Below are 22262 nucleotides of genomic sequence, written 5' to 3' on the forward strand. Positions count from 1 at the left end.
ATACACACACATAAGCAGAATGATGGGAAATGGGAAACGGAAGCCAGACACAAAGATGGCGGGCGTTGAAGTGAGAGATATAAAGATTCCGTTGACCAACTCCCAAGAGCATATTTATATTCCTCTCAATGGGACCACGCACCACAGCCACCAGTGCCACCCAAGGAATGCTAGGGGGCGGGTCAGGGCAGGGAGCAAGAATATCCAGCAAATAGGATAGGGGTTTATTAAAAATTGATGCCATAAAAATTGCGCATTCATATTGTGAAGAATGCCTCTGAATATTCACAGGCACACATTGCGTATACGTCTGCATACCAAGGCGGGCATTAACGATGTATATATGCATTGAAAAATAAAAACAAAAAACACCCAAAATAATAATACTTGTGGGAAAAATATTGCATTTCAAATAATATCAAGGGTCCTCGTTAAGAAAATATATATTTTTCCGATTATAAAATCGATATAAATCGATGTTATATCGATATACTCTTAATAAAAAACAACAAAATTGGTTTATTAATTATGAAAAAATTGTAAAAGTATATTTTATCTTATACCGAGGCAACAAAAATATTTAAAAATAAATAAAAACTTAATTAATTTTTTCAACCACCAAACAAATTTTATAGAGCTTATAAATCGATATAATATAGATATACTCTTAATAAAAAACCACAAAATTTGTTAATAAATTGCACAAAACATTATAAAACGATATTTTACCCAATGCCGAAGTAAATATCATCATTTGTATCGCCCGATCTATCAACATGCTCCGCCATATAACCGGCTGTAATGTTTATGTGCACCCTCGTAAACAGGAAACGGAAATCAGCATGCAGGCGCACGCGGCAACAACAGGAAAATCAACATCAGCAGTTGGATTATTATTGTTTTTTCCCCGGCCAACTCATATTGCTGTGGTTGCTTGTGGCAAACAATGTTTAATATGGGCCTTTCGCTTTGGTTAACATGGCCAAATCAGGCCATGTAACTAGTCGTCCGGCCGGAAGAAGTGGTATTCGGTCGCGGCGAGGGAGGGGGAAGTGCAAATAAAGGAGGGGGGACTCGGATTCGGTGCCTCGTGTGTTTGCCAAACCGATCGTATGCATAAATATGTGTGCTGGTTTATGGTTAAAATAGTAAAACAACGTTGATGTAGGCCCATGTAGTGAAAATGGCCGACAAGCCATCGATATTTTATGGCCATTCTTTTCTTTGCCTGCGTTTAAACTGGGTTTTTAAAGGATTTTTAAAGGATATTTGGTTTCTGGAAACGTTTTACACCACGTTGAAGAGCGATTATGTATTTATTGTGTGATTTTATACAAAAACCTTATCGCTTTCAAGTGTTATAAATGGTTTGTATTATGTACTTTTAGCCCAGTTACCCGCTGGCTATGACTTCCTTTCAGTAAATGTAAATGATAAATCAATAAGTTCACAAAAAAATATTCAGCATGAAGTTAAGGATAAAGATTTTTATGGTTATAAGCGGTTTTTATTTATTAAATTAATTAATTACTTGCTTGTTTGTATAAATTTCTATAAAGTAATACATACTTAGCTAGCTTTTCTTTTCATTTGACAAAAATAAATTGCTAACTGCAAGGGAGTACAATCTTCGGCTTGCCGAAGTTAGCTCCCTTTCTTGTTATTACATTAATTATGCCCATATGATACACTAATGCAGTTTTCATTAATTAGCTACTTCATTAGAACCTTGAAAGAGACCACTATATGTGTAATTTTGTGTAATTTGGCTTGAAATTTGCTTGGATTATTTTGGTAATACGACTACGGTCACATCGTCCGTAAAAGGTAAACAAAAAAAACGGCCGCCATTCGCGGCGTATTATTATGAATTTCTGAATTCCTCGTCGAAGTATTCTTGCATAAATAAATGCAGAATCCTTGAAATTTATGTTTTTAACCTATGATGCTTAAAATTTTTTTAATTATTACCAAAAAAAAATTTTAAATTAAATTTACGGCGCAAGAACCTTGCCACCGCAAAACATATTATTTTTCCTAATTTTCTAATATTTTTTCAGTTAAAAAAACCAGCGAAATTATATAAAAATAAATATCTCATTGTGAGACCATACTGTCAATGAGCTGGCTAATACATTTTTCAATTACAATTTTCTTCATTAAACCCGTATTTTGTTATCGAGTATCTAGTATATAATATGTAGATCTATCGATTATCGCTCCAATGAAGTAGCTAATGCATTATTCTAATGCATTAGAGCGCCATATAGTCGTCTTGCTCGCACTTGTGTAAAACGCTATATCGCTGTCAAATCTTTAATGAAGTCTCTAATTAATGCGGCTGTGTCATATCAGCATTAGTGTTTGTTTTGCTCTTAATGAGCCTTTGATAATTTAAACCAATTTTAACGAGCAAAGGATGGCTAATTACATACCAATGCCTGCATTGAGTGGCTTATAAATTGCACAAATAAACAATATTTAAGCCATAATCGTTCAGCCATTTAAGCCTTGGCCAAATGCACTTGGTAAAATGCAGATGAGCATGAGGACGAAATTTAATTTAGATCAGAAATTGAATTCCTGCACTCCTCCTCTCCTCTGCGACGCCAAAGCGTTGAAAAGTGGGTAAAGTTATTTGCAACTAAAATTAAATTAATGCCACATTGCTATGCGCATGGAAAATGAGAGACTCAAGGAGGCAATCGAAATAAAAATACAAAAACAAAAAAAAAAAAAATAAGAAAAACAAGCTAGAAGTTTGAGGGGAATGTGGAAAAGCCGAGAGAGACAACAAAGTTAATTTATGTGTCGAGTCTTATGCCTTATGTTGAGCCCTAACTTTGCCAGAGTGTTTTCTAAATATCATACAAACATATATAGTATACATATATATATAAATACAAGTGTCAATACACGTACAGGGGGGAAAATGAAGAAAAACAACAACAGCAGCTCGTGGCACACATGCAACACGGGTTCTTGCTAAGAAAAGTTTTGCCACCTGCGTTTTTTTCATTTACATGAGTAAGTTTCCACATTAAGAACAGCAGGAAAAACAGGACCAACAAAAAAAAAAAAGAGAATGAAAAGAAAAGCCAGGCCTCTGCCATTATCATCCACTCTCCCCCATAACATTTTCTCAATTTTTTTCCCCCCATTTTCCATGAAAGCCTTTAAAAATTTAAAACGCTGTCAGTGGAAAAATCCATTTAAATTTCCTATTAATTTGCGGTAATTGTGCGGAAAATGTTTGTAATCGAATATTTGACAATAATTAAATGGGATTCTCTTTTAAATCTAATTAAATAAAAGTTGCCCTTAAATGCCATTTAGATTTGTATTAAATATTGCATTAAAATGTATGAATGTATGAGTATTTATGTGAAGGCATTCTTTTTGGCCAATTTCCATTTGAATTCAAGTGAAATCAAATGGAATTTTCAGAGACTTAACACGGCGAGCAGAGCTTACACTGGAAATGTCACTCAAATTAAATTTAGAAATATTTTAAAATATTTTTAATGTTTATTTAAAATGTTTTAAATGCTTAAATTCTTCAACAAAAGGTATAGAATTTTAAAATAAAATGTAAATATAAGCTTAAAAATCTCGCAATTGGAAAACCAAGTTAATAATATTAAAAATTTGCATATTTACTTATAAACCAGGTTGAGAGGTAATTTTAAATATTTTTTTTTTTAGTTTTTAATCATTCCAAAATGTTTTTCTGAGTGCTTTTACCAGTAACCACCAAGTTAAACACATTGCTTCTGCTCGCTTGGCGAATGTGAAACCAAAGTTAAATAAATAAGCGGCAGTTGATTAGGCAGGCTTCGAGAAGCCACCACCTGAGCTGGTGCTGCTGCTGAGCTCAGCATGCGTGAGGTGCCTGCGGCAGGAATCCTGCCATAAAGGGAAGGACCTCTCCCCAGCTACCCACTCCCATTTGCCTTTGCCTTTGCCTCCAGCTGGCTCCTTAATAAAGTTAATAAACTTAACACAAAATGCTGGCAACTGGAAGGCGGAGAAAAATCCAACTGCTGCTGTTGGCACCTGTAACATCCTTCGGGACGCAGGCAACGCACTTGAATAATAAGCATACAAATATATTTATCGTCCTAGACACGGCCAGACAGCTCTCAGATCTTTCGTGTCTTCTTAAAGATAAGCTGCTACTCATTTGTTGCCTTCTAAATCCAAAGATATGGGTATATTAGACTAAGGGTCTATTACAAAAATTATTATTATTAACTATTCATAATTTTAAAAATTTATAAATAATTATTTATGTCTTTTTTTAAAACGAATCTATTAATTTTGTGATTAATTGATGGTTGATTTCCTTCTAAATCAAATTTTTAGGTATTATTATTATTAATTAATTTTTATTATTAATTCTTAAAATTAATTATTATGTTTTTGTTTGAATCTATTAATTTTCTGGTTAACATTTCAAGCTAATCCTTGAGTAAATCTTGGCATACGTCCGCACTGCGTATACTTAATTTCATAGGAAAATCAACTAAACCTCAAGCTGTTTATGTTCGAATTTTGCAAATAATTGTTTGGGCCAACAATTTCTCAATTAAATTTGTCAACACTAAAGGCAGTTAATAAGCCGCAGGCCTTAAAATCACTCGATACATTTTACATGAACATATGTATGTGGTAATTCCATGTGAATTTGCTCTTCATTATGGTTTGGTTTTTGTTTAAAATTATTTAAGTTGAATTTTGTTTTATTTTATTAATTATAAAGATATTTTCTTTATTATATTTACTAAAAATAAATATTTTTTCTCTCCTTTTCCTTACTAAATTTATATTTTCTTTTGTTTAGCTTGATATTAAAATTCTACTAAGCATCCTTTGGGTCTTATCCCTGTCCCATTTTTATGCCTTCTTTAATCTGCAATTTATTATAATTTCGAATTATTTTTATTGCTTTTGTTGTTGGTAGCTTAACTTGAATTTAATTTGCCGCCGTCTCGCAACTAATTTCTTCGATGGCATCGTTAACGCAGAAACAAAAAAAAATTCCACTTTATTCACAAAAATCGTGACTGGTGGGGAGGGGCAGGCGGGTGTTTGAAATGTGCAAAGTTTTCGCAGATTGTCGAGGGTTCCTAATTGTCTATAAGCGAGGGCGTGGTTTTTACTATACACATTCATGCATATAGAAATATATATATATATAAACAGCTATGTGTGTGTGTATATTCGGCACATATGGAGGGGCGCTAAGTGGTTCTCCGGGGACTTTAATGCCACATGGCGCCATTTGAATGAGGTTTTAAATGTTTGCCGACTTTGTGGTCATAAAAACAAGATTCATACGTGTGAGTGAGGGGAATCACACACACACACACATGGGGAAAAATAATCAGGGTTTTTGGTTATTAAAAGAAAGGTATAAATAAGGAAATCTTTATTTGAAAAATAAGATACTTTATGATTTAAATACAAGTTAGAGCATTTATAAATTTTAAAATAATATCACATAAAATTTAAAAAATATCATTAACAAATTAACTATAAAATTTTATCTTTAAAAATATCATAACTCAGCCAAAAATCCATAAATTTTTTATACAGAAAACCGTTTTGTGTTTTTGTTTTTTTTTGTAAGTTAATAATACTTTAATTAAAATTTATAATTTTGTTAATTTCTTATAATTTTAACGATAATAAAATTTAGAAAAAATGGCTTGAGAAACCCTGAAAAAATATTTTCTTACTTTATAAAATCTAAAAAAATGTATTAGAAACATATTTTTATATTTAAATTAAAATTTAAGAGCTTTTAATGATAGCATGACCTAAAAAAAAAATTAAGTAGTCTTTTATTTAAACTCTTTTTATAATTTTTAAAGACTTTAACCTCTCTCTTTTTTCTTATATTTTCAAAATTTTTTCTCTCTGTGTAGGCCTGCGTATGTGTCGCTGAATCTAATTGAGTTGCCCAAAAATTGTTTATTCATTCGTTTAGTTTTGAGTTTTAGCATTTTTGGCCAGCTTATATATATTTTTTTTTGTTAAATGAGAAGCCTTTCTAAGGGCTTAGACTATGAAAAAGGTTTCTCTACTTTCTCTAGACTTTCTAGTTATTTATTTTTGTTATTTAAGCTTTTCGTTTCTTTCTGAACATAGTATACAGCCTTTATCCCTTTTGGCCAAGTCGGTGGGGGCAGGGGGAGTTTTCCAGGCACTTTTGCAGTGAAATTGCAAATTGAAATGCTATTGAAAGTTTTTCCAAGCGACAGTTACACGCACTCTCGCACACACACACACTCGCGCATACACTCACATGCCAACATAAAATTCAATTAGAGTTTTCAGCACTTTCATCAGCCATATAGCTCCAGCCCCCCCCGTCTCTCGGCCATTTGTCTTTATTTGCCAGATGTGTGTGTGGATGTGGAGGTGGATGTGGAGCTGGTTCAGGGCCAGGCGGGGCGTGTAAAGTGTGCCAAGGCTTCTCTTCTTGGCTGGCTCTTCTCTCTCTCCTTTTGGCTAAGGCTGTTAACACCCGTGCTTACCTGCAAAGAGATGTGGGAAAAACAAAGTAAAGCCATTAAACACACATACTTATGTTAGCCTGGCAGAAAGTCCGGTTAAAGTTTGGCCATAAACGCCGCAAGAAGCCATATTAATCATGACTTGTGCCAATAATAAAACACACACAGTGGGTGGGAGGAGGGGAAAGGTGAAGGGTCACAGATAAAACAACAAGTCTACTTAGTAGTTTCCAGCCAGGATTCTGCCGGGATTTTGCCCCATTAACCTAAGCTAATGAGAAACTGGCTTTGGGCTGGCTTTTATAGCAAAGTAGATTTAAGCAATCAAAGGAACATGTGTAAAAGTGGGTGAGAAATGTTGTTAAAAAAAATAGGAAAATCAGTCGAGTTGAACAACTGTACAAGTTTCCTCTTTGTTACATTTTATTTATTTATTTTATTATTGGAATTAGAGAAGTTTACAAAAGACGTTCCTTCTTATAGTTATTTCCCAGGTTTTCCTTTTCTTATTTGTTTTTATATTATTTATAAAATTATTTAATAAATATTAGAGTGTAGTTTTTCTCACAGTTTTATCTTTTAAATTATAAAATTATATTAAGTTATTATATATTTTTTTTATTGTTTCAAAAATAAACTCTAAACATTCCCCTTGAGGCCTTTAAAATAAACTTCTAATGTAAATCTTCTCGTACATTTCTGGAAACATTTTTAACCCTTTTCCAGTTTGGTGAAAACTTGGCCTATTCCTTTGGTCGTCAGCAGGGTTTCAAGCCATTAAAAAAATAATAAATAAATTGAATAAGACAGAGACAACTTTTGCTTCAAAAATAAAAGTTAGAAATGTTTTTTAAAAATATTACTTTAACTTAATAAAATGCCTTTAATAATATAATATTTTATTTCTTTTGAAAAACATGTCTGTCTTTTATTTTTAAAATTAAAAAGCTTCCCTTAATTGGCTTAATTTTGATTGAAATTGAAACTTAAAGTCCAACTTAAATCAGAGCCTCGCAAGATCGATGGTCCAATGTCCAATTTGGCCATGGTGGATGGTTACTCCTCGCAGCTAAGTACGTGGGCCTCTGGGCCAGATGATACGGACGGCTGCCGAGTGAGTCCCAAAAGGCACTTAGGCCACATGATGAGCCGGCTGGCTGACAGGTCCAAGAGAGCCAGAGGGAGGGGGAGGGGCAAGAGAGCTCTGGCTCGAGTGAATGGCGTTGACGGGGCAGGATGGCCTTGCAGTGGGTTTGGTCATGGCGCTCACGAGTTTTGTGTTAACCCGAGAACTCGTCCCGGTTGTCTCTGTCCCTGTCTTCATCTCTCTCCCCATCTCTGTCTCTATCTCTGTCTGTCTCTGTCTCTGTCTCTGTCTGAGCCTTGTCTTGTTGACAGTTGCACTAATTGCAAAATGCTGTTGTTTGTTCGCCTGCCATTGTCTTGTGGCATACTTTTGGGCAATTTGCATATTTCGTTAAGCAGCAGTAGCAGCAGCAGCTGCATCATCTGCTCCTTGTGCACCAGCAGATGTCCTGCTGTGTCCCGGCTGCAAGAACTCTTTCACTGTAGCCTTTCGCTACAGTTTCCGTTTTTCTCTCTTTTCCGTTTCCGTTTCCGCTTCCTTTGTCTTTGCTTTCAGTAAATATTTACACACACACACACACACACACACGTGGCCCGAGCTCTAATTAAGAATGAAGGCTTCCATTTTACTAATTGACACAATGATTAATGCGATTGTCTTGGCATTCAAGCACCTTCGGCTTGATTTTTTCTTAAATAACACACAAGTGGGAAATAGTTAAATAACGTTTAAAGTTTTTTATAAAATTTTAAGCTAAGATTATAAAGTAAAAATCCTTAAACCCTATTTTTAATAAGAATTCCAAAATTTTGTAGATAAAATCTCCTCCACTTCCTGCATCCTTATTTCCTCTAGGATTTTATTTAAGACATTTCTAGGCTCAATAGAAAGACCTTGTTATCCTTAAAGACAATCCTTGGTTAGGACTATATTCCATATAGCCTAATGCCTGTGTGTTTTGTTCTAATAAATATTTAATGAGAAACCGTTTATGCCAAGTTCCCCGCTTAATTAGTTGCAGCTTCAGTGGGGAATGTCCGAGGTTCTGCCATCGAAATTTCCGCAGAATGCAACAACAGCAGGGCAACAGCAAGGGGGTGGGGGGAAAGGACATTGGTTTTTGGGATCCCAGCATCGGCATCATAATCGTTATGCCCCGCCCATTTAATTAAACTTTGCAACCCTTGAGGGGTCACTGCCAACCCCCCCCCCACCCGTTACCAAAAATTGTGGCCTTGTTCTGGCTTAATTGCTAACACGCATATACACACAGGGGATACACTGATCATAATGAGAAAAAAGAAACAAAATAGAATTATATTTATAAAAAATAATTAAAAATTAATATATATACACAAGTTCGATATTATTATACATTTCGTTAAATGTATTATATATATTTTTTTCATTTTATTTGATTTTTTTTTATATATTTCTTATATTTCATTATTTTATTATATTTTTTAAATATTTTTTTTGTAATATTTTGTTTATTATATTATTAATTATAGTTTGTTTATTATATTTTTTTTATTATATTTTTTTTTATTATATTTTTTTTTATTATATTTTTTTTTATTATATTTTTTTTTATTATATTTTTTTTTATTATATTTTTTTTATTATATTTTTTTATTATATTGTTTTATTATATTTTTTTTATTATTAATTTAACCTACACAAATCTCTAATAATTTATATAGTCCCAATATCATTTTTCTCAGTGCACACGCACACACTAATGCACAGCGACTTTGTCTAGCCCCCAAAAAGTATGCAATAAAAATTAATGAGCGGGAAAATTTTTATTGACGCGCCTTTGGCAATGCATAAATGAATAATGCCCCCAGGGAAAGCATAATGAGAGAACTCTCTCTCTCTCTCTCTCTCTGTGTGTGTGTGTGTGTGTTATTGTGTGGTTATTGGTCTGTGTTTCGCTTAATGTTTGCCTGTGTTTGTGATAGGAGGGAACATGGACACGCCCCCACTGTAAAACTAGGCAAACAACGTCATTGTTCGAGCAGCTGGAGCGGCTGAACAAACTCCGGTCTCTTTCGGTCTGATTTGTGGCCACTAAAAGCTTCTCTGACATCAGCCGAAGGACATGCCGGGGACGTCACACTCAGGACATGCCAGTGGCCAAATATAAATGAGCTGGGGGAGGGGGGATACACACGTGTGGTGATAAACAGTGGGATTTAATGTTCAAAAATATTATTATATTTATGTTTAAAAACTTTTAAAAATTAGTTTAAATTTTTAAATAGGGGAAATCAGGCCAAAAATGCCTTATTTTTTATTCGGAAATCTGTTCTGAGTTATTCTTATATATATTTTAATAAAATCAATAAATTTTCTTTGTTAAAATGTAACTTATTTCCTAAATACCACTGTGCGGCGCCTTATGTCTGAGCCTAAGAAGTGCCCATTGTCCAGTTAACCCACATTTTTGCATCCTTTTTCCTTTGCTCTACTCTTCCCTCATAATTGCAGTTCAAAAAAAAAAAAAAAATTGCGCATACGCCCTGTGAACTGCAGTGGCTTTGAGCAGCCCAACCGCAAATTGAATCAATGCGGCAGGCTTTGTGTTTGTCTCAGTCATTAGCCGACCCCAAAAATAGGTTTTGGCCAGAAGCATTGCAAAGCGTGCTAAAAGGGAACCCTCGAGGTCAAAGGCCGGAAGGAAGAAAGGCAGGCAGGCGGGCAGGCGGGCAGGCAGAATAGCGACTGAAACACGAAAACGAAAACTTCTTTATGACATCACCAAAAAATATATATACAAAAAAAGGCCAAAAGGCCCCCAAAAGTTGACCAAAACCCGCGGGGGCTGCGCGTGCGATGTGCGGCATAGGATGTGCGATGTCCGATACGCGATATGCAAACTAAACGATGGCACGTGACCACACACACACACAGACACACACAGCGGAGGAACTCACGCACAAACAAAGCAGCAGAAGAAGAGCAGGAGGAGCAGAAGGAGGAGTAGGTAAGAGGAAGTAGGAAAAGCAGGTCCTTAAAGGTGCTCAATGCGGGCACGTGTGCCTCTTTCAAAATAGAAATTGCGTTCCAAGCACGCTCCAAGGTGCATATATAAAGCCGGAAATTAAGTGTAAGGGGGGGGGGGGGGGAATATATTTTATGTATATTTAAAAAAAGTAGTTAATATTTTATATATTTAAAAATATTACAAAATATTTAAAGTTGCTTCAGGGACGGTATAATTCTATTTATTTCCTCAGTCTAAAAATATTGAAAAGAGGAAATTAAATAGGAGAAATATATTTTTGATATATTAAGAAATATTATTTAATATTAAATATATTTTAAAATAATATTAAATATTTACAATGGTCTCTGAGAGAGTAATTCTATTAAATTCCATAGTCCAAAAATATTAAAAAGAGGAAATTGAATAGGGAAAATATATTTTAGGTATATTTAAAAATATTTGTTTATATTTTATATATTTCAAAATAATATTTAATATAAAATATATTTTAAAATAATTTTAAATATTTACAGTGACTGCAGAAAGAATAATTATATTAATATTCCCTAGTTCAAAAATATTTTAAAAAGAGTTTAAAGCAAAGACTACACTGACATTTAACTAAAAATTTCCACCTTAGCTTATTGAAAATTATAAAATAAAAAAACCAAAAATAACTATAGATTTTTTTCGAGTAGATTTTCAGCTAATTACGTTGTCTTTGGTCCCTCTTCTCTATTTATTATCTGCGGAAGTGTCCGTCAGAGATTGCGTGCTGACCATTTAGCTGGCCACGCCCCCCATCCACCAATTTGCAGTTTATTCTTTTTTCCTTTTTACCTTTCTGCTGGCTTTTCCTGGCTTTCCCTAGCGTAATCTCCACTCTCTGCCCCCACTCAACTCTACACTCTCCACAATCCACGTAGTCAAACGGTTAACACAACAATTTGCCGAAGGATTTTTGTTATCGCCAAGAACGAAATTGCAAAAAATACAGAGAGAAATAAGGGAGTAAGAAGAGATAAAAAATTTCACAAATAAAATTGAAAAAGTGGGAAATATATTTTGATAATTAAAAATATTTAAAATATATTTTTAAGATTTATAAAAATAACAAAATTTTTGAAATCATTTAAAGATCCTTTTAACAGTGCCTTGGAATGGGCTTTGTGTGTGTGTGTATTGTGTGCTAACTTTAGTCTTTCGTATGTTTTATTGCTGCTTTCCCGGCATCTGTGGCACCTGTCGTTAAGGGGGGAGGAGGCGGGGGGAGGATTGTTCCAGGCGTTGTCACGTTTCTCCAAATATTTTGCAATTTTCCACAGATTTTATTTTCTCCATTGGCTTGTCTGTTGTCGGACTTTTTGAGTTTCATTTTCATTTTCATTTTGATTCTTGTTTTTGTTTTATTTTTGTTTTCGTTTCGAGTTTTCTATTTTTTTTTTCTTGCATATATCTTAGCCTCGCTTGATTTGGCCTGAAAGCAAATTGGCTTTATCCCAACACGTTTCTGAATTATAAACGAGGAGGGGAGATAGAGGGGGACCTTGACTGTGCAAGCCTTCAATTATGCACACACTTCAGGGGGAGGCAGGTTGGGAGCTTTAGAAAAAGGGGACACAGGGACACGGGGACACACGCACAAATCTGTAAATTGCATCTAAGTTGTTAGAGTTTCCATCTCCCAGGCTCCTCTCTCGTGGAGCAGCCAAATGGCATAGCAAATGAGAAGGGCAGGATGTCCCTAAAAGGACGAGCTGGAAGAGCAATCAGGGGATGATTCAGCTGCACCTCCCTGGGATGTGGATGTGTGTGGGTGGTAATAAAAATCCGCTACTTTGTGACAAAAAAAAAAAGAAGGAAAGTAAAGATAATAACCATTATTTACAATGGAACACACACGGTATGTCATATTTTTGCCATTATCCTTGAGCCGTGTCATATATCCCTGTGCCACCTTTATGTCCTATATATCAACTACTATATATGTACATGCTATATTCCTGATCATCTTTGTCCTCCATTTGTATTATGCAAATCCTTATCCATATATAATCGCCATTATTCTCCGCTGATTGCCATTTGCAGGCACTCAACTTGATTTAGGTCCCAGTCACGCCCCCTGCTCCTCCATATTTCAATACTTTTTCCCCCTCCCCGAGTGGACATGGAGGAGAGCTGGCTAAATTTATACAAAAAATAAACTTGATGCCAAAATGGCGAAAAGCGTGCATGGGTGAAGTCGGGAAATACCCACAAAAATATATATTTCGGGGGGCGTTAAAAGCTGACCTTCCAAAAAAAATAATAATAAGAGCAGACTGGCTGTGGTTTTTCAGTCAAGGCTTTGCTCTTACTTCCGACAGTCACAGCTCTAAGTCAATTCGTATTCGAATCTCTGCTCTCATATATTTATAAAAAAAAAGAAAAAGAAAACCCAAACCATAACCATAACCATGGAACCTCTAGTCCTGTTCCTCTTGACCTTCATTGCCTCAGCCTTAGCCGGGGGCTTGGAGGAGGATGTCCTGCAGCTGGGCGACGAGGATTTCGATAGCACCCTCAAGCAGTACGAGACCACCTTGGTGATGTTCTATGCACCCTGGTGTGGTTTCTGCCAGCGACTGGAGCCCGAATATGCCAGGGCCGCCGAGTTGGTCAAGTTCGATGAGCCGCCCATTAAGCTGGCCAAGATCGATTGCTCGGAGGCGGGCAAGGAGATATGCCACAAATACGCCATCCAGGCATATCCCACGCTGAAGATCTTCCGGCAGGATGGTCTCTGCCAGGACTACAAGGGACCACGTCAGGCAGCGGCCATAGCCGATTTTATGCGCGTCCAGGTGAGGCCCAGGATGTACAGGAAATCCGTGAAATCCTTGGAACAGTTGGCCAAAATGAAGCGCCTGGCCCAGCTGCTGGAGAGCCAGGACATTGACTCCAAGTTGGCCAAGATCCTAAAGAATCGCTTGAATGAGCTTTATTACAATTGAAGTGGGGCCAGGATATGTCTTTGTATTTTTTCATGGGTGAAGTTTTAACAATTTCAATGTATTTTTTATGTGTTTATTAACAACAAAATATTAAAAGGGGGAAGGGGGCCTTAAAAAATAATTTGTATTATTAATATTTACTCTCTGAAATTCTAGATATTCATGATATTCATGATATTCAAAACGAAATTATTATTTTTATTATTATTATTTACTCTCTGAAAAAGGATATCCCCGATATTCATGATACTAACGCCTCTGGCCTCCGATTAGCCATCATATACATATATGTGGACTTTGGAATAAATGAATAATATGAATAAATCGTTCCACTTATTCAAATGTTATCGATTTTTTAATGGCCGACTTCGCCCTTTGGCCCCCGAACCGTTGGCGATTAATTATGCGTCGCTTTCGGGCAGCGTTTCAAACTCAGACTCCGGAAGCAAGGACTCGCCGCAAGGACCACCGTGTCTGGACCTCGTCGGAGCAGAGAGAGAAAGACAAACAGCAGAGTCGATGGACAGCCGCAGCAATGGAGAGCTCAATCAATTCCGGCAAAATGATGGAGCAACCTCCTCCATGGCCCAGTTACGGTTTCTCTTTCTTTCGATACTTTTTTTTGTACACCGAAAGATGCGAAAAAGAGGCCTCTGGGAATGCCTAAAATTATAGAGGCCACACACTTTTCTTTTTCCAAATAATTTCATAGGAACATTTTATATTGTTTATGTTTTAAAAACATATTTTAAAGCCTTGAAACGGAAGCAAGGAGGATAAATAATCAAATATTACTAGATTAATCGTATTTATTTGTTTTCGATATATATCTTATCGATATATTTCCATTTTCAACCCCGATAAATAATTGTTTTCTTTTCTTATTCATTTTTTTTTTAGATTTCCTTCTACTTTTTTTCTCCCGATGCTCTCCATGTGCTCCTCCATCATCCTCTGGTCACGCACACTGTGAAAAACCAATCAAACAAGCGGAAGATGCCAACCGGAAGTCGCAGGGCCAAACTGGACACGAATCGATGATGATGATGACACAATGGCAATCATGGCATAACGAACCTGATGCTGAATGGTGAGTGTAGCGGCAATGGAATTGAAATCGAAATCGAAATCGCAATCGAAATCGAAATTGGTTTCGGATTTGAGCTTGGCAATCACATTTGTCACTCAGATGTCAAATTTTAATGGATAATAAGGGGTGGTTTTGTTTTTAAATATGTTTTAAAGGAAATTAATTAAGGTAGAGCCTTGCCTCACCTTTTGGTAAATACTTCTTTATGGAAATACTATGGATAATAGGGGTTTTTTCTTTCTTATTTTTCACCTTTTACTTAATACTCCTTGAGTTTCTCAACTTAATGATTAAAATCCAAACAAATTACGAGTGTAATCCTGTGAAATTGCTGAACAACAGGCACATGTTGTTCGCAGGATGAGCATGAATTTGAACTTGAGCGGAAATCAATTGATTGGCGGAGTTCACGCTTGTGCGACTTCCGCCCAGCTGCAATTAAATGTGTGCACAACAACAGGCTGGACCCAACTTTATTTTATTTTCCTCCCTTCCTTCCCCCCCGACCCGAGGCAAAGCTGTCTTCTACTGACTGCTTGAAAATTAATCACTTCGGCAGCTGCCAAAAGCGAAATGCTTTGTCATATATATCCTCCCCCTTGAATCGTTTACCAGCAAGTGCCACGCCCACGCCCACAGCCACTTGTATCAATCACGCACCGATTGTTGTTGAAAAATTGTCGGACATGTACAATAATGTTTATCAAATGGCATCTGCTCTTGTTGAGAGAAGGGACCACACAAGGGTGGGTATATGTTATATATATCTCCCTTGATTTGTGGCTCGACAAGGTGGCTATGGGTTTAAGGATCTCAAAAATCAAACAAAAGAAATGATATGAAACTGAAAGCAGCTGAGAGTGTTAAAGTGCATTTGTAATGGCCTTAACTGTAAGATTAAAGCTGCCTCTTTTCTGATTTATGGTTTCTCCGAGTGGAAATGTTGGCCAACTTAATACTGTCGACACTCGAGAATCTGACTCTGTAACTGCAGTTATGCTCGGTTGAGGAGGAGTTACTCTACCTTTTGTTGAATGCATTTAAAATTCTTCCACTTTATATATAAATATAGCAAAAAAGAGTATCATTTCTGGCGCCTTTTCCTGCTGCCATGTCTCGATATTTATTGTTGGGCTTGAACTCAACTCAACTCGACTCAACTCGACTCGACTCGACTCTGGGCTGTGTTTGCATTTAAGCTTGTTTTTGGGGGGAGGCCAGAGAGCTCACTTGGCTGGCTGGCGTTTGCCTTCTTGATATGAGCTCCATTGAGGCGGTGCCAGTGTTTGCCCAGGGCAAGCTGTCAGTGCGATGAGATGGCAGCTCCACTGGCTTTGCCAGAGGAAGAAGGTCTTTTTGGGAATATTCATCGTTGGGCAGGGACCTAAAAGTGCAGTAGCTTCCCCATAAAAGCCCATTTCGCATTTCAATGCACTTCACTTCACATTCACATTCACATTCACATTAAATATTCGCTGTCAAAGGCATGTGTCAGGCTTTAGACCTTGGTCCCTTTTCAATTAATGCCCAATTAATTCACTGCCAGGCTGAGCTTTGACAGCTCATCATGTGTCATACGTGGCGTATGCGTGATAATATTGCGCATACGACATGGTGTCGTTGTTTTGCGGTGTAAAATAGGGGGGAGGGTTAAAATTGGAAAGCAATTAATTAAAATAATGAAAGTACTTCTTATGATATTTATAGTGTTTTCCGCGAACTTGACTTGTTTTTAAAGCATTTATTATAGTGGAAAATGTATGGATAAACAAACAATTTTCTTTGCTTTGGTTTCATTGTTTAAATACAATAAATATAGGGAAAAGTGTTGTTACTTTTTAAGCTTGAGCTTCAAGCTGTCTGCGATCATTCGATATGCACATTTCACCATCAGCCAAGCAAATCGAAACGAAAGGCTGTCAGGCTAACGAACCAGCACACAGCACACATGTGTGCACTTAGAGAAAATAGTGGGGAAAATTCTAGAAAATATAATAGAAAAATGCAACTGAAATAGATGCTTGAAAATTTAAAATAAATAAATAAAAACACTTGAAAATAATTTGTTTTCTTTATATTTTTACATTTAAAATTTCTTATATATTTTTAATCTATTGTATATTTTGTAAATTTCTTGTATTTTTCATCTTATTATATTTTTTAACTATATATATATATTTTTTTAATATTTTTAAAATTAAATTTATATATTTTTTTTATATATTTTATATATTTTATATATTTTTTTTTACATCTTTAATATTTCTTCGTCTTCTTTTCTTTCTGTGTCTTCTCCCACATTTGTATGTACCCACTCATGGGCTTACATTAGGAAAGTTAAGAGGAAAAGCACTCAAATCTGGCGGCACTTTAACGCACTTTGCTTATGGGCCGCAAATTTTCCTGCATTTTCCCAACGATTTTCGTTGCTTTTGACTTTTAAGTGCAGTGCCAGGAAAAGTGAATGCCGAAACGTAAAGTGCGGAACACATAAATCAAGCATCAATCATTCATCATCAATCATTTGCATTGAGAGTAAAAAATAGAAGGGAAAAGAAGCGAATCAAATAAAAGGGATAAGCACTCGGAAAAATAAAAAACCAGAAGCTGCTTGACTTTGATAAATAATTATATGAAATATTTAAACCCTCAAAAGGTATTTTTAAATTTTAAAAATATTATTCTGGGCTAGTTTTGCTTCTAAGTTGAAAATTTTTCTTATTAATTGCAATAAAAAAATATTTAGAAAATATTTAGAACATAATATTTATGAAGATAATTATAATAATAATTATATTAAATATATATACTCTCAAATATTTCAATATTTCATATATTAATATTTTTTTTATTTTATTTATTTTGTGTCTCTAAATTTCCATGCACATTTTAATACCATTTTCCCTGTTGATCTGTTTTTCCAGGAATTTTCCCATTGGAATGCGCTCCTTTGTCTGTGAGCTTCCAGCTCCGATAACTACAGCTTCGAATTCCTGCACTAAAATTGCATATATGGCCACTTTGAGTTGTTTGTAATCCGAATGCCCCGCAGAGTCCTTTTGCCATAAATTACGCACATGTACTCGGACACTTCTGACATCCTGCAGGCAGCAGGCAGCAGCATCCCCAGCAGCAACATCGTCATCATAATAAAAATGTATATATGTATGTTCTCCTCCTCCCTCGAGGTCATACCAGTTAGTCCCAGATCCTTGGCAGGATTCCATCTCAGCATCATCTCCAACAGCATCCAGTTTTTACATTCACATCAGCGGCAGCTCAGAGCAGCTTTTCAGCATTTGCTCAAAGTAAATGGCTGCAAATTGCATTTTAATTACATTGTTGTGCTCCTGCGGCATGCAGCATGTGTGTGTGTGGCTCCGAGGTCCTTGCAACAGGACAACATGGGACGAAGGACACTGGCAGAAACGAGAAGAGGCTATCCCTTTGCCCAATTAAAACGCTACTCATCAAATCAGAGTCCCACTTAACCTCACCTTGGACTTCAGGTAAGTCTGATGTTTATTTTTCACCCTTTGACCTACCATAACAATGTTATGAAATTGAGATCCTTGTTTTATTTGGCTAGCAAAAAATATATTTAATTATTTATATATATTTTAAAATTGCATGTATTTTATACAATCATTGTTTGCCCAAAGAAATCCGTTTTTAAAACCGATTACAAGGCTTAACTTGAAGATTCCGCTTGTAAATTCGCATTGAGCTGCTGTCAAGTGCAGGGTTTTCATGGGTTTTCTACAACAAAAAGAAAAAAGAAAAGAGAAAAGGAAAAAGACAACAAAAAATTAGAAAAAAATGCAGAAAGAGGTAAATCAAGAAGCCAGTTAGATAATATACAAAAATATATATAATATTAAATATAAAGATAATATTTTGTGATTTTAAAATTTTACTAATTTTTGATATTATTTGAAAAAATTAAAAATAAAAAATAAATTAATTAATTAATAATAGAATAATATTATTTATATATATATATATATATTTTTTTTTTTTTAATTACTTATAATTATAATAAAGGGAAATAGTGATGAAAAAAAAAGCACTGTACCATTTGCGTTCTAGAAATGAGATTTAAGTTAAATTATTATATTTAAAAAAAATTAAAAATTTATTAAATTACAGAAAAGTTTAATTTTTTTATTTATTTTTTTTTTATTAAAGTAATAATAAAGAAAAATAATAATGGAAAGTGTGAGTGTTTCTGTACAGTTTTCGTTATTGGAATGAGCTTTAAGTTAAATTATTATTATTTTAAATCTTAAAAAAATAATACAATAAAAACCTTATAATAAAAAATCATAAAGTTTTTTTAAATTTTTTTTTAATAGTTATAAAAATACTAATTTAATTTCAAGCTGATTTACATAACGGAAATTAAACAGTATTTGTTTTCCATAAATACTTTTGAATAATTTTTTATAATTTTATTATTATTATTATGATTATATATTAATATATAATTAAACAATTTTTTATATTAAAAAATAATAAAATTATAATAAATTGTAAATTGCAAAGCTGATTTCCTCAACGAAAATTTAACAGTATTTCTCCTCCCTCACTATTTTCTTCCCTTAATCTGCTGATTAAACAATTTAATTAATTGCATTTTAATTGCATTGCAATGTTTTGCCTGAGAAATGCACATAAATAAAAACTGGACATGCGGTGCAAGGACTTCACATGCATTTAAATTTAAATTCCCTTTTTTGTTTGTATATAAAAACCAGCTGCATGTCCTTGGACCATAAAAAATATCTATATGAAACTGGAAAAACCCATCAAATGTTTGTTGTACTAAATATAAAATTTATAAATTAATAATTACCATAAAAACCAAAAATTCGGAAATTTTATTTTATTATTTTTTCTTTTCATTACTTGAAGCTAATTAATTTCCCTTAGCACTTTTCCTTTTTTTTTTTTTGACAGTCTGCATTTTCCAAATATTTTTTATGACCTCAAAAAAAAAGTTGTGCCAAAAAGTTGGCTTATTTTTTGTGTGTGTTTTGTTTTTATCAAGCCCCAAAAAAATATAAAAAAAAAACAAGGATATGGCAGGGGAATATGCAAGGCATGCGAAGAACACGAAACGGAAAACGCAAACTTTTTCGCAGCATTTTTCTTTATACTCGCCCGATGGCAAGCCAAGCAGATTTGCAGCGTTTTTATTTATAAATTCCGAACCCGCCCCGCATTTCTTTCTTTTTTTATGTGAGAGGGCGTGCCCGAGGGGTGGTGAGTGGGCGGTGGGTGGTGGCCTGAGCTTTAGCTTCGGCTTTGGCCTTAGCTGTTTCTGGATTTTTGGTTACGTGCAAGCGGCCAGAGATTAGCTAAGCAGAAATGACGACCGGAAAGGGTAGGGTAGAAGCGGGCATAGCAGAAAAGTGGTTGTATTTGGGGTTTATATTTAGTTGATATTTTTTATTAATCAAAAGATTTTCATTTTCTTTGTTATAATTTTAGCTTGTTAATTTATTTATATTTTTTTTTGTATTTTATTTATTTTTCTATATTGTTTCCCTCTATATTTTTCTTCTCTATTTTTCTTCTCGTGAGGTTCTTGGCCATCTTTAGAGCCTTGAGTTAGCCTTAGCTTCATGCATGGAATTAGCCGCGTTAATAAAATGCCAGCGACTGCGGCAGCTAAATTGGCAGTTGGGGATTTTCTTCGTCATGGCCACCCCCCCTTGCCCCCTCCTCTTGACTTGGCTTAACTTTCCGGTCATCCTCTCCCTTTCTATCCTCTTTCTCCTTGTCTTTGGGCAGCTCCGAAAAACTTTTGCTCGTTAAAATAAATTTCGCCCTCTTCTATATACCAAAATAAAAACAATAAAAAATACAGCTACAACAAAATAAATAAAATACAACAAAAAAAAAATAAGAAGAAAAATAAATAAAACAAGAAAAAAATAGAAGAAAAATAAATCAAATACAAAGAAATTTGCAAGGATAACAGAGTTTGAGATAATCCTTAATTTCTAAGATAGGCATTCCAAGCTGTGATTGCAATTAAATTTTAAGTTTTCACCCTTTTTTTTATAATTTTTATTTATATTTATAATTTATATAATTATAATTATAATTTTTTTAATTTTGGCTTACAAAAAAATACTGGAAAATGAAAATCAATTGAATTAAATATTTAATTAAGTTAATTTATATATACAAATATAATTTTTTTATTATTATTAATTTTTTGTGTAGTATTTATTACTTAATATATATTTTTTTATATATTCCCTACAACCTTTTGCATTATTATTTTTATTACTTTGTATAGATTGTTAGTACCCCCTGCTGGGGCTGCATAAAACGCTTAATATTTCTTCTTCTATTTTACTTCTTTTTTCCTCCCATCTATGTTAGGGCTTTATCGTTTTTGTTGCTGCGTGAAAATTTACGCGCTGCAGCTTTTATGGCTCATGAGGACCCATTGCCGTCTAAGCCATTGTCTTTGGGTCCTGTTCCTGGCCATGTTTATGGGCATTTTTGGCTGGCAATTAAATGCGTCGTCGTCCCTCTCTTTCGCAGCCCATATGGGCATCTCTCTCACTCTGAGTTTGAGGGGCTTTTCCAGGGGTTTTTCCTCTCGTGATGTAGTAGTTGCAGTGACGCTAAAAACTTGCTAACAGGGGGCAGAGAGTAACTTTTCCGATCCGACTTCAGAAAGTTTTTCGTTGGCCTGGGAGAAAGGTGGAAACAGTGGAAACAGGGGGGGCACCGGCAGGTCAGTTGGGGGTAAAAGTTGTAAATTGTTTTTATTGTCAGCAGCATGTTCTCAATCTCTAGTATTTTCGGTATTTCCCTGGAGTTTGACAAGAATTCGCTTCGGCTTCACTTGGCCAAGTTTGCTTAGCTAAGGGCGATCTACTGACTTCATTTGCAGACTTGCAGCTACAAGATGTGGCTTTAATATTCAAGGGGAAATTGCAGTTGCCTTAAATTTTGATGGGAAATTTAAGATAAATATTTATTTTTGTATTGTATTCATATTTATTTTATTATAATATTTTATAATATTATATTATACTCTTTATACACTTTAATACAATTATATTTATTTTTTGTTTATTAAATTAAACGATTTATTTATTTATATAGTATATTTATATTTATTTATTTATTTATATTATATTCTTAATTATTTATTTTCACCCATCTAAAGTGTATTATTATTTATTTTAATATATTTTAAAATTTACAACGTAATGAAACAGATTTAAAGACTTTTTTTATATAGTTTTTGGAGCTACTTTACTTGAGTTTATTTTGTCGCACGTCTAGATTTCTTATGTGTATGATTTGTTCTTAATGTTTTCCCAGCACACTCTTGGGCGGTGCCAAAAATTTTCTACTCCACTTTCCATCCCAAAAGGCAGTTGCTATTTGAAAATGCTCGTCACGTGTCATCGCCTACGCGTAGTGGCAAAACAGGACAACATTTTAATGCTGTCTCCGCTTGATCTTTAAGGGAGAGAGCGGCGGTGCCTTTGAATAAATGCCTTTTTGATTTTAAATGGTAGCTAAAAAACAAGAAACGAAGCTAAAT

General features: G+C 34.7%; 1 protein-coding gene across 2 annotated transcripts in view; it reads left to right on the forward strand.

Annotated features, from left to right (window-relative positions):
• The window catches only part of LOC108080411 (uncharacterized), a 53266-nt gene that overhangs the window by 11858 nt on the left and 19146 nt on the right, over window positions 1–22262 (forward strand). The window contains exons 1-3 of one of the 2 annotated variants that reach the window (XM_070288385.1): window positions 13981–14183; window positions 14494–14683; window positions 17608–18192. In XM_070288385.1, the coding sequence (XP_070144486.1) occupies window positions 13997–14183; window positions 14494–14683; window positions 17608–17719 (489 nt within the window). In that variant the 5' untranslated portion in view covers window positions 13981–13996 and the 3' untranslated portion in view covers window positions 17720–18192. Of the gene's footprint in view, window positions 1–13980; window positions 14184–14493; window positions 14684–17607; window positions 18193–22262 lie in introns of those variants that run through there. The other variant, XR_011445607.1, reaches the window with a different exon arrangement.

This window comes from Drosophila kikkawai, chromosome X (genome assembly GCF_030179895.1).
Source record: "Drosophila kikkawai strain 14028-0561.14 chromosome X, DkikHiC1v2, whole genome shotgun sequence".
NCBI classification, from domain to species: domain Eukaryota; kingdom Metazoa; phylum Arthropoda; class Insecta; order Diptera; family Drosophilidae; genus Drosophila; species Drosophila kikkawai.